Below are 13,119 nucleotides of genomic sequence, written 5' to 3' on the forward strand. Positions count from 1 at the left end.
TTTTCATGGTACCTGGAGGTGCTCTTGATGGCCTGTGCCTCGTCGAGCACCATGTACTGCCAGTGGATGCGCTGGAAGTACTTGACGTCCTGCACCACCAGCTGGTACGAAGTGACCACCACGTGGAAGGAGGCCCGCTCCGCTCCGAGGTGCTGGCTGTTCCAGAACTGGCGCAGCACCTTGCGGTCGCTCGTGTTGCCCCAGTAAGGAACCACCTTTCAACGAGAGTGGGCGTAAAACAAAAACAAATGAGCCAGTCATCATTTCTCTGCTCTACCGAAATTTGTGCCGACTTCAATGCTATGACGAAACTTGCAAAATACGGACAGGCACGTTCACACACCCTGAACTTTGGGACAAACTTGGTGAGCTCCTGTTGCCAGTTGTGCAACGTGGATGCCGGGGCAATGACCAGAAAGGGGCCCCAGATGTTCTGCACCTGCACACACACAGTCGAGGAGAACATAGTCAGACGTCCATATGCAGAAATATTGCAGCAGGATTCAGGAATGACTTGTACCTCAGCCAACGCAGCTAGGAAGGCGATGGTTTGGACGGTCTTGCCCAGGCCCATCTCATCGGCGAGGATCCCGTTGATGCCCTTGTCGTACAGGCTATACAACCAGTTCATGCCCTGAAACAAGCAGAAATACCAACATCAGCAGGCTAAAGCAATGAAGTTTCGGAAAAGTAGTATGCTCACTAAACTGGTTTTCATCGCAGTTTTTTAACAATGAAAGTGCCGAGCTAACATCTAAGCTAACATTTATTCCTAACCAATCATGTTCTTTAAGTAGGTGAGATGGCATTTTTTAAAAACACTAAAAGCTAGCTCAAATTATGCAGTAGTTGAATTAACGGGAGCCTTTTCTAAAAACACTTAAAAATGATAAGAATAAAGCAACAGTTCGAATGAACAGGCGCCTACCGTACGTAACTCGAAGATATAAGACCTGCCACAAAAATGTGCGCTTTACTCAAGTGCATCTTCATTAGCGATGCACACAGAGATGAGCCTTTCAATAAAAATTAATTCAACAGTAGCAGCTCCTTTGCTCTGCTTATAGATTAGCCAGTACTGACCAAATCAATTTTCTGGAAGGCTGCAAAGTTTAGATGTGTTTCAAAACATATATACCTTGAGCTGGTACGTCTTCAGCTTTCCCTCAAACATCTGCGGCTGCGAGAGGTCTTCTGTGGCCAGGCTAGGGTCAGCCGTCACCCTGAAGTCCTCATTCACTGAAACGAAAAAAAGCCAGCCTTTCTCAGAAAGTTAACGCAATGGCCCCTTTATCTATTTGCGGATAGCAAACGGTGTAAGCAAGAGAGAAACCTGTATACTCCTTCATTCAGCTTTCAATAAAAATTTGGGCTGCTGGATTAAAAACGAGAGCCACGAGAAGTGGCAAGGAGAACTCACGGTCATTCTGTGGTGCCGCCCCCTTTTTCGAGCTCTTCAGAATCTTCACCTCGGCATCAAACCCCTCGGTCTGCAATGCAGCACAGGTAAGGCATTTTTCACCAAGAGCTGTTTAGCTGTACACTTCATGATGATAGGTCTTCTTTCCAAGATTAACGGAGTACCGAATCATCTTTCAGCTCCCAAAATACTTGCCAAAGCTGCTTATAACAATAATTTCCCGTTAACCTGGCAACACTCCACAACACAAATTGATTCTATGCTGCCATGGGTCCAAGGTAGTATACCTTCCACAAATCAGCAGTAGTCTAAACTACAGTTGATTTGGTGGAGAAAGTGAAGAAAGGTGAAAGTTGCACTCCTGCAGATGTTACAACATACAAATGTTGAATTATGGTTTACAGGGGTTTAATGTCCCAAAGCGACTTGGCTATGAGGGACAGTGAGGGGCTCCGGAAATTTCGACCACCTGGGGTTCTTTAACAATGTTGAATTAAAAAGGTTTGTAAACTTACATTTACAAATGTTGTCCCATAAAACAATACACATGAAGAACTACAGTCAGCGATAGCCATGGACTGTGAAAGAAACTGTGCCGGCCTCAAGATCTTAAAGGTGCAGTAAAGAGGAATCTGAACTCTTCTTACCGCGGGGACTCGATGCACACGTTCCGAGCATTCTTAGAAACTTCAAATTATTGTGCTGTGCGGCAGATTTCCTTAATTTAAATCGGATTTAACGTCCTGGCTCCCACCTTTTCAGTGAACTCAACACTGAAGGTGGGAGAAGTCAACCAACACATGGAGTGCCTTTCAGCCAGTCCCGTGGCAGCTTCACTTTCGCTTTTATTTTCCTTCTTAGGTGAATAAATAGTTTCAGTCACAGACCACATAGCCACAAATTAGGCCCATGGAAATAAAAATACGTGTGTATTCTTTGATTTACGCATCACTCATCCGATGGCAGAGCGGCAAGCCGCCATGGGATTCGCTGAAAGGCACTTCTCGCATTGGAAGACTTCTCCTAATTTCAGCGTTGAGATAAAAAAAAATTTTTAAAAAGGCGGGAGCCGGGACGCTTAATCCGATCAGGGAAATTGTCCGCACAGGACAATAATTAAGTTTCTAAGAATGCTTCGAACTTGTAGATAAAGTTCCAGCAATAAAAAGACGAGTTCAGATTCCTCTTCAGCGCATTTAATAACGTCAGTCCCCTTTGTTAATATTTACATTTATCAAGATAAAGAAACACAGTTCACCACTTTCCCAATGCTGTTTAACTCAAAAGATCACAGACCCAACTATATGCCACTCCACTGTTATTTCTGTCTGTTGGATTGGCGCATGCAGCTCACCTTGGCCTGGTGTGCCCTGTAGGCTTCCTCAGCATTCCTCAGGGCCTGCGCCTTCACAACCTCTTTGTCTGAAAAGCACAAAAAACGCAGGGAGGGAAATTCCATCGCTGCTTCAGTCTGCTGGTGTCAATAGAGTACGGAAGATTTGGAAGCCCTACCAGTAACGGAGATAGCAATGCAAAAGAAAGACCAGCATAGCTGGTTCTTGACAACTCGCACTCAAAATTTTGAGACAAAAAAGTTCCGCAGGGTATGCGTAGAAATTAGTGGTAGGCTTTTCGATTCACCTGATGGCGATTTGGACAGAGTGCCAATTCAAATAAACCGCCTGTTCAAAATAAATGAGTTTGAATTACTGATATTCCACCGTAATCTGAATGGCGGTGAAATATCATTAATTTGAACAAATCTGCAGTGCCCCTTTTCGAGTTCAAACCCTTTTATAAGAGAATCAAACTGGAGAGCAGTTTTAGTCTAACATGAGAGGTCTCTAACAAGCAGGGTTCCGTCTTTTCATTATTTACACTACCCTTATTTTGACGATGCTACCGAGTGACTAAGAGTTTCAAAAAAGAAGGCTATAGCCTCTTACACAAGTTCACCAGCAAAAGGAGCTGTTGCTGCGTTTTTATGGAGGAAGAACACTAAGGCGCCCATGTGAAATTATTCCCGAGCCCTCCACTACAGCACCTCTTTCTCCCTTTCTTCTTTCACTCCCTCCTTATCTTTTCCCTTGGCGGCGCGCAGTTCAGGTGTCCACCGATATGCAAGACCGATACTGCACCATTTCCACCATTATAATACTGCACCATTATTATTATTATTATTATTATTTAAGCAGCTGTTGACTTTCGTCTCTGCTTAACGCATGGTGTTCCCGAAAACAGTTCACATCTTCCACTGCATCGCAGCTGCATGTGTTGGAAATCTTTTTTCACACTATTAATTTGCTGCAAAAACGTGCAGTTACTCCTCGGGAACTTGAAATCACGAAAGCGCAGAAATATTTCGAGATAAACGGAGTTCCGAATTTAGTGAATACAAAAGTTTTCAGTGTACTGATTGTGGCCTGTAAAGCTTTAAGCCTTGTGCCTATCTTTATTTCACAGAGCAAATCCTTCACACAAACCAGGCACTTAAGATAAAAGGAGCCAAGTTTGAAACACGTGTGATAAAAAGCACCTGCTCTGGGCGTGCAATCGCATTGATAAGACGGCCACCGCTATCTGGGGGAGGGCTGGGTGGGCAAGCTTAGAGCCCCACTTCCACCCGCATACACCTTCCGTAAATTTGCCTGGGCGTCGTTGCCACGAGAAACGGACTCTGCTCACATCCAGCTAACAGTTCTCCAAGGTCTCCATCACAACTAGGCCAAACTTCAAAGCCGGGAATGAAAGCGGCGTATTTTGCTGTCAGCACGGCAGCGAGGGTCGTGCATTGAGGCGCACTTGTTGGTTTGAGGTTTTAATTTCTTGACAGCGGGAACAATGCAGCAGGAAATCCTGCCACGCACACCTTCCTGGTGCTCCCGCCATTCTCGGTGCAGAAAAACATTCGCATGCTACCAGCCGAAGCCCCACTGGCAGAGTGGAAGCACTTCTTTAGCAGTACTCAGATTTAAGGACCCCCTCTGCCATGTTTTTCAGCTAGCCCGGCCACTGTGCATTACGTGCAGTTGTAACACAACAGGAGTGACTGGTGGCTCCCATGAGCACAGACGCGAATGCGGTTGCCGAGCAACGACGCTGCATCCGCGTAGTGGGAGAAAACCCCCTAAGTCCGCTTGTAATATCCATTATATGCGAGCTTGTTGACCAAATTAAAACAAAATTGTCTTTTATTACTGAATATCTCCTACACCAGATGTCTGCTTTAAAAAAAAGGTCTGCTTAATAGGAGAGATAGTGAGGCAAACAAAAAGCGTAATAATTGTGTCTCATCCCAGATTATCTGTTGCCAACTCTACGAGAAGGTACGCCACGCACCTTTCCAACCACCAAAGGCAATGTGCAAGCTGCACAGCGCCGATATCTGGCCATCTCTGCGCTGCAGCAACACGTGTTGCAACACCGCACCAGCTGAAAATGCGGCCCCACAGTTTTTAAGTTGGGTGTACTGTGCACACGTGCACCTTTTAGTGAGTGGGAGGCAACGCGCAGCACGTGACGCACACGCAATGCAGAGATCTAACCACTGCAGCAGCACAGGCATGATGGTGCCTTGGCTTTTCCGCAACGGAAAGAAAGCTTTCCCTTCCAAAAAAGGATCCTACCGCAAGACAGCTTCCCAACAGTTTTGCACGAAGCTGCATGGAAGCCATCTTGTGGGGGTTCACTTTCTTGTGCGGAAGCATTTTATATATATATTTTTTTCTTTCCATGGCAGTTCTGCACGGATACCCCGTGACTGTCATTGCAAGGGGTCGCATTGCTCACCTTATCAGAGTTTGTTTTAAGGGGGGACACTGGTCTTAGACCTATTTTCCTTATTTTTAGTCCAATCCTAAAGAAACTGTCACCTTGCTCGGTTTTTTATACTGATTTCAAAGATGGAATTGCCTTTCTAATTAATTCATTAGTTCCTAAAATAATTAATTTTAATCAGTCATTTATTAGTACCTCAGTACAAAAAAATGGCTCAATAAAAAATAACTTTTAACCCATGGCTACATAGTATGGTAAGTAAAGAGTGCAATAATCAAAGCAGTTTTCCCATTTTGCCCTCATAAGTAACTTCACAGCACTTAGAATAGCAGCACTCAAAATGTGAATATCATGCATCGATAAACTTTGCAAAATTATAAATTCTTGAAGCATGATTGAACAATTGTGCTTCGATTATTGCATACATTGTGCCTTAAGCTTCCCTTAGCAAACAGTATGACATGCCTACCTGCCCTAGACGTTGAGATATCGACGTACTAAGACAGCCAGTTGTCCAAAATTTTCATGGTGTTAAATCGCCTGCTCCTGCACAAATTGAGCCCACACAGTGATCTAAATTTAATTTTATGATCAAAATACAAATTTCCTGGAGGAGAAAACTGGTAGAGTTGTAGAATAATAGATATAGGCTCCAAAAATGTCATTTTTAAAAAATTGATTTTTGGATCATTTTTTGGTCCCAAAGACCAGTGTCCCCCCCTTTAAAAGAAATCTACCATACACACGGCTAAACTTGAGCTCCCGAGCATGACAAAGTTGCTGTCACAACAAGGTTCCTTGCACTTTTCGTAAACATCGTTGTAACAGAGTCTGGTCAGGTAAGCCACAGGACAGCCAAAACGAAGCAGTCCAATTAACTCTCATCAACATCACACACCGTGAGGACACACATACAGAGGGCTCCAAACTTACCGTAGTCATCGTCCTCAGCGTCGAGGAGCGAGCTGGAGCGCGAGCACGATGCTGACTCATCCAGGTTCTGCAGGATCTCATCTTGGCGGAGGTCCGGACCGCCACCCGCCATCTTACGGCTCATGAAGTGCGCATACAACTCAGTCTGAGGGATGGGAGGGAAAAAAGCAGCAACATGGCAGATTATGCACATTAGGTGCGAAGTCTGGAATAAATTCTGGCAAGAAGAAAAGCAAAAATCACAAGTCTGTCAACAGTTAATCGGATGCATTCTTGTTTTTCATGATTACAGGCGATGCCCCTTCCTGGTTCAGGTGAGAAAAACGCCCAATTTTTCCTCTTCTTTTCATTCTGCGATGCCAGAGCATGAAAAGGTACCAGGTAGTGTCGGGAGACATTGTATTATTCATGTAGTAACTGCACTGCACTGTCACTGCAGTGCAATCTCGGAAATCAAGACATCTCTGAGAAGTCAAGACGTCTCCACCTCAAATTTAGCCTGCAACAATTTGAAGCCGCTAACTGCGCACAGATCAAAGGTTTACACAGGGCTGGTAGTGCAGAGAGGCCACAACATCACGTATGACTAACATTTTTGCAATTTTGGCTTACTTCCAATGGTCACCATCCCCTGAAATCATTCACACAGCCCTCTGAAAGCAGTTTGTTCATCGCAAATCAAACAGCGAGCGCAGATCAACCAAATGATGGACTCTTTACTAACTAGGGCTTCTACTGTGTCAACAGGCTGCTTAAAACATCCAGACACTGCAAAAAGCCACACAGAAATAGAGTATTTCCTTGCCCAATTTAAGTATGGGCGAGACACCAACATGTGTCTTTGTCGGATGGCATGTTATAAATGCACTCTTCTCGTCTCAGTCTCACTTATGTCTGAAAATTTTTTTTTGCGCTCTGTTGGTACTTAAGTAGCCTGTTCACGCAATAAAAATGGTAGCCGTAAGTTCAAACCTGTGGCTGCATGCTTCGTGGTCTCAGTCACATGCTTAATCCCCAAACTTGCCCAAGCTTCCACACCTGAAGTAATGAGGCTAAGACGGCCTCGACCGTGACACACCGAGGTGGAGGGACATACCACAAAGGTGCATTCCTGTCTCTTCTTCCTCATTCCCCTTAAATTTATTCTGCTTGTTCATGTGGGGGTCATTATTTCAAATGGGCCACAACCACCTTTTCCCGTCCTGGGCTGTCATCACAGAGAGCTTCTTCCGCACAATATCTATCCTCTCTGGATGTCCCCGCGCCCTCTTCCCTTCAATCACTACGTCTAGAACCATTCTTCTCGTCACCATCATATGAAGCCTTCACTCCTGCCTTTTCACAACCTCTAGACCCCTCTGAAATTCCACCACTCGAATCAGCGCACAGTGAAGACCGCTCTCCCGTCTTGTAGCAGCTGCGGCCAGTCAGCTTACCTCGACAGGTTCAGTCTTAACATCCTCACAGATTACCCGCCTGGACTATAACTATACACACCTAATTTTATTGCCTGTCTTCCTTAAAATGATGCATTAGACATTAGAATGCATGGATCGCGGCGTGGTATTCGCCTACAACAACTAAATAATTTGTAATTGAATTTCTTCTCTCATGCTCTTTTGGTTTCAGTTTCCTCAACTGAACGATGGCTGTGACATGCAGTGGAACTTCGGGTCATGTGAAGCATGGGAAAACCATAATATAAGCACTAATACCCAGCTTTAATTCATTACAGCACCTAAACCAGCCTGCTTCAAGAGCTAGAATTACAATTAACAACATATTATACTGCGACTTTTTTTTCTCCTCACATGACCTAAAGTTGAATTACATGTCACAGACATCACTCGGTTGACGACGATGATGATGATTATGGGTTCTTATGGTGCAAGGGCATCTGTGGCCAAACAGTGCATGGCACAAAGTATTTTTCTTCTACTCAAGGTGGGACCAAAGGCCCATTTTCCAAGCATTTCACCCCAAATAGGCTGAGCACCAGACCAAGTGAAAGCTTGTACCCATTGTGTCACCGCTGGGTACCCGGCGGCACTGGGGATCAAACTCCGCACCTCCCGCATGCAAGGCGGATGCTCAGACCACTAGGCCACCGCTGTGGCCCTAACGCATTGTTTGAAAGAAGAAAACACAAAAGCAAAACATTGGCAGTGGCTTAGCTCGGCTATGCCAGGATATACGTAGTGAAAGCCAAGGCATAGCTTGGTTAGCCTTGGTTAATCTTGATTGCAAGTCCGGGTTAGTCTGGTTGTCTGACTAGTTTTGTCACGCAGTTGGTCACGTGACCGGTCCTGTGGTGCGGTGTGACCACGGTGGGAATGCGAGCACGGCGAGACTGCGAGTTTTCGCGGCCAATGTAGCTTTCGCTGCAAAAGTTTGGTGTCTATAGTCTTCAAATATGACACCTACCAATGCTCTACCGCCAATTCTGCTCGCCCACCTGTGTGATGAGGAAGTTGAGCTTGCGCTGCTGCCGCTTGGCCTCGCGCAGCTCGATGTCCATGCGCAGCTGCTCCTGGGCCTCACGCTCGGCCCTCCGCCGGTGCTCCTTCTCGACCTTCTCGTAGCGCTTCCAATACAGGGCCATCTCGCGGGCCAGCCGCCGGCCGCGGCCCCCCGCCACATCCCGGCCAGTCTTCTGTTGGCCCAGCGTTGAGCGACGAACCTCTCGCTGGCACGCCACCGCCAGCTGTGAACAGACGAGGACGCATTTTATGACGTCGCGGGTGAACTGATCAGCATGGGCACTGCCTTGCACTTTTGGATTTCTACGATTCATGCTGTTGTCATTGCTGTTTTATTATTTTTGTTATCATTAGTGACATTTCCTTTTTTCTTCTTACTTGTATACAACCTTTTAAGATAACATATTTTCTAGCCCGCTTCAATAACCAAACTATGCCCTCCAGGCGAGACATAGTTATCTGAATAATTTAATAAACAAATGCCAAAGACCTTTCTGCGAAAAGTTTCCAAGGGAAAACAAGGGGCCTAGATTCACATGAAACAGCCAACCGGCTCAAATGACCCAGCTCTAGTTTCTGAAAGCAAATCGAGAGTGAGTGAAATAACCTCCCTACAGTGCCTGTAGCACAATCCTGCTGGCAACAAACATTTACAAGAGTACTGCCATGTTGCTTTCCATTGCACGAGCGCACACACATGCATGCATGCACACTCACACACACACCACTATCAAATCAATCTTCATCTCATTGTGTGCACATCTCAGATTGCGATTTTTACTTCACAATGCTTCACAACCAACTAGCCTGCCAAGACATCTTAATTCCCTTCTAAACAATTCCCAGCTTCCCGGGCCACTAGACATCCCACATGGGACAAAAGGCACACTAACCTTCTTTGCATTCGTCAGCATCTCCTTGTGGGCGTTCACCTTCTGCTTCTGGCCCTGGAAGAGAGAGACAGACACAAAACAGTTTAAAGTTTAAGCAAGTCAGCACTGGCACTGGCTTTTTCATGCCTGTGCGCCATGACAAAAAGAGCGGGCACAAAAAGACCTTTAACTACATGGCAGATCCATTGTGAGAGGCAGCTTCTCAAGAACTGAAGCTTTTTTCCTCACGTGAGCATGCAATTTGGCACAGAAAGCATGACAAGGCAAATTCTGATTCACTGGGAGAAAAAACATTACAACCGTAAAATGAATTTGGATTTTTTTTCAAGAAGATTAAGAATTTGGTGGAAAACAGCGCAACGACGCGAACAGAGTGGAAGAAAATACAGGACAAGCGCCGACTCACAACTGAAATTTATTTAAGGAAAGCAATATTTACCACCAATATGTACCACCAACTCGCCCGTTTGGCTATTGTGCTGAAGATTAAGAAGCGGGGATCGCATTTAATGGTAATTCTTTTAACGGTTCATTTGTCAGTGTACTTGCATTGGTAAGTGCTCCATTTGATATCAATTGCTTGTTTCTATGTTTGATATCGATTGCTTAGGTTTTTTTAGGTTTATAGGGTTTTAACGTCCCAAAGCGACTCAGGCTATGAGGGACGCCGTAGTGCAGGGCTCCGGAAATTTCGACCACCTGGGATTCTTTGACGTGCACTGACATCGCACAGTACACGGGCCTCTAGAATTTCGCCTCCACCGAAATTCAACCACCGCAGCCGGGATCGAACCCACATCTTTCGGGTCAGCAGCCGAGCGCCGTAACGACTGAGCCACCGCGGCGGCTTTTATCGACTGCTTAGATTTATTCACTGCACAGGAATCGTTTGGTGTGAATTAAGTTTATTAATTGCTGTGAGAATTGAGTGAATTAAGTTGAGCAATTAAGAATTAAGTGAACGGGAAAGCAACCATGGTGCCAAATTTGAAAGGCGACCAGTGTCGAGGAGGCGTCAACGCTTTCGCATTCCTCCAATGCGGGTAGCCGCAGTGATCTCTATATTTTTTTTTTCTCGGTCTCTAGAACTTTGGGAACTGAGACCGACCACGAGTGAAGGCTTCGGAGGCTCTCATTTGAAAGCATGAGTCAAGCGCTCACAAAATTCATTCTTCGATAATATATGGTTTGAGCCAACGTGTGAGCTCACAGTGTGGACATAACACAAATTACCAGCTATTGCTTCCGGATGTACATAAACGACGCGTGCAACCCTCTTCGGTCTACCTTTAGCATTCCAAAATGCCTGATCCCCAACTCACCCTGGCGATTTCCTTCTTGGCGAGCGCAACCCACAGCCGCCGTCGTTTGAGGTTCATGGATGCCTCGTGGGCAGCTGCGCTCTTCTTGCGGCCTCCACCATGGGCGCGTGAGCTCCCACTACCAGCCACGCTGTTCGGTCCCGACGGCCCGTCCCCGCACATGCTGTCCGGGCTGCGCCGAGAGTCGTCCAGGCTGCCACCTTCACCCTCAGAGTTGTCCTGCCATGACAAGAAAAAAGGATTAGAGCAAACCCTTGGTGGGCATTGCGTGAGTGCAAGACAACGCCACAACGTAAAATGCAAATGTGAATGTTTTATGTGCAAAGGAAAGGCATAGTAGCTGTCACACTGACACCAGGCACCCGAACGACGCCATTCACAGTGTAGGGACCTGAACTGATTTTGACCATCCGTGGTTCTTTACCGTACACTGACACCACGTAACACATGGGCATTTTGTGAGCTTTGCCTCCATCGAAATGCGGCCCCTGTGGCCGGATTCGGTCCTGTGGCCAGATTCGGTTCTACGACCTTACACTCAGCATTTGAACATTCCGTGTACCGAGCCATTGCAGCAGGTTTGCTGCAGCTGAAGCACTTAATTCGTAATGATGTGAGGGCGACACCATCATAACACTGCACCTGTGGTCAGCAGGCAGAAGAGAGAAGACACTCGGAGAAAGGCCAAGAAGCACCTTACTTACACACTGCTTTGTTCACTGGCTACCAAGGTAGGACCCATCATAGCAAGCGACCAGGACCACCACACTGAGTAAGTGCGACGGAAAAACACTCACTTGGTTGAACGAGTCGTCGTCATAATCCGGCTCGATCTTAATCCTTTTCAGCTTGGCTGCAATAAAAAAAAGAAAAGAATTGAGTTAAATGCAAACTTTTTCTTTTTTTTTTCCTGCTAGAAAAAGTAGCTTGTTTCCAAGCTGGCTGGAGAATTCCATGAAACACAAAATTCCAGAAAAAAAAAAAAATCCAATTCTCTCACAGCCCTGGAACAATACCCCGAACTGATATTACATCAGTTGCAAGGTCCAGGTTGTCACTGTCATCCTGGCTGCTACAACTATGGGCAAAGGCCTTTGACCTCCAGTTAGACGCCTCGTACTGTGCCAGTTGCATAGGCATGTGCAAATATTCGGCCGAATAGTAAAGTATCAGATATTCGGTTTGACCTGAATGTTTGGTATTCGAAATCTCGAAGCCTTCGTCTCAAGCGAATAACACTTCTGGAACTCTTGCTATGCAAGGTTTCGGTTCAGCGTACCTGCCCCGGGATGGCACCGCAACCAAAGGGCCAACTTCTCGCCACATGCCTACACTACTGTGTGTATGCCGGACCCTGTCTGGGCATGCTCGCAGCAACAGATGCAAGCAGGCGGAAGCACGGCACCCAGATCTACACCCGCCAGGTGTGTGCGGCTGCATTATCAGCGATGCGCAAGCACCATAACTGGCAAGTCGCCAAGTATCAATAGAGGTTTAGCATAGCGCGATCCGCTTCCGCGCGTAGTCAGTGAACACGCTCTGAGTGGTCCCAATGGGGCAAACGTGCAAACAGCTGGCAGGCGCCTGGCGCTTTATAGCCTCCTCAGGGTGATCTGAGTATGCACAGCGGCTCCCCATGGAAGCACATCGCGCTAGGCTAAATATCTCTGATCAGAGGAAGCACAGCTCCCTTGACTTCCGCGAAATGAGTCTGAGCTGCCTGCAGCTGCTTTAGCCACTCTTCTCAATGCGAAATTCGCTAAACATGTGCAACGGTACGAGCATGACGGGAAGCTAGCATGAGACACACAGAGACGAGTGCCCTTTTCTGACGTCTGACACGAAGTGGCACTGGGCGTGCAGCACATATGCCTATCACATGTTGTGGAGTCACTGCTTGAAAGAAACAGTTACACAACGACGCTCTTTTTTTTTTCATGCAATGCCCTTGTGAGTATTGAAAAATACACGACTTTGAAAATGCCTATTGTGCCATTCAACATTTTGTTGTGTGCCAGTAGGGTTCCAAACATTCGGAGAAAATTACTACTTGCTTTGAACCAAGAAACCACTATTCGCGCATGCCTGCAGCTGCAGCCAGCCTGTGACCACAGATTTCTTTGTCTCGTTTACATAACCAACTCCCTGCTGCACACAGTTATGCTTTGCTTTTCGCTGAACACACAGGACTACCTAAAAAACCCACAGAGGAGAGCCCCATTCAGTAATAACAGATTCTACGGCTCATTCGTTATGCCAATGTTTGTCCAAATGCAAAAGACTCATTGCTCAGA

At 46.2% G+C, this 13,119-nt stretch overlaps 1 protein-coding gene across 2 annotated transcripts in view; it reads right to left on the bottom strand.

The window, feature by feature from the left end:
• The window catches only part of Ino80 (chromatin-remodeling ATPase INO80), a 75,797-nt gene that overhangs the window by 53,212 nt on the left and 9,466 nt on the right, over positions 1–13,119 (bottom strand). For both annotated transcript variants that reach the window (XM_077637810.1, XM_077637809.1), the window contains exons 4-14: positions 11,623–11,678; positions 10,826–11,044; positions 9,504–9,557; positions 8,586–8,834; positions 6,131–6,275; positions 2,775–2,842; positions 1,421–1,490; positions 1,139–1,239; positions 521–634; positions 344–439; positions 13–215 (exon numbers count right to left, since the gene is read on the bottom strand). In XM_077637810.1, the coding sequence (XP_077493936.1) occupies positions 13–215; positions 344–439; positions 521–634; positions 1,139–1,239; positions 1,421–1,490; positions 2,775–2,842; positions 6,131–6,275; positions 8,586–8,834; positions 9,504–9,557; positions 10,826–11,044; positions 11,623–11,678 (1,375 nt within the window). The remainder of the gene's footprint in view (positions 1–12; positions 216–343; positions 440–520; positions 635–1,138; positions 1,240–1,420; positions 1,491–2,774; positions 2,843–6,130; positions 6,276–8,585; positions 8,835–9,503; positions 9,558–10,825; positions 11,045–11,622; positions 11,679–13,119) is intronic.

Source organism: Amblyomma americanum, chromosome 9, assembly GCF_052857255.1.
Source record: "Amblyomma americanum isolate KBUSLIRL-KWMA chromosome 9, ASM5285725v1, whole genome shotgun sequence".
NCBI lineage: Eukaryota > Metazoa > Arthropoda > Arachnida > Ixodida > Ixodidae > Amblyomma > Amblyomma americanum.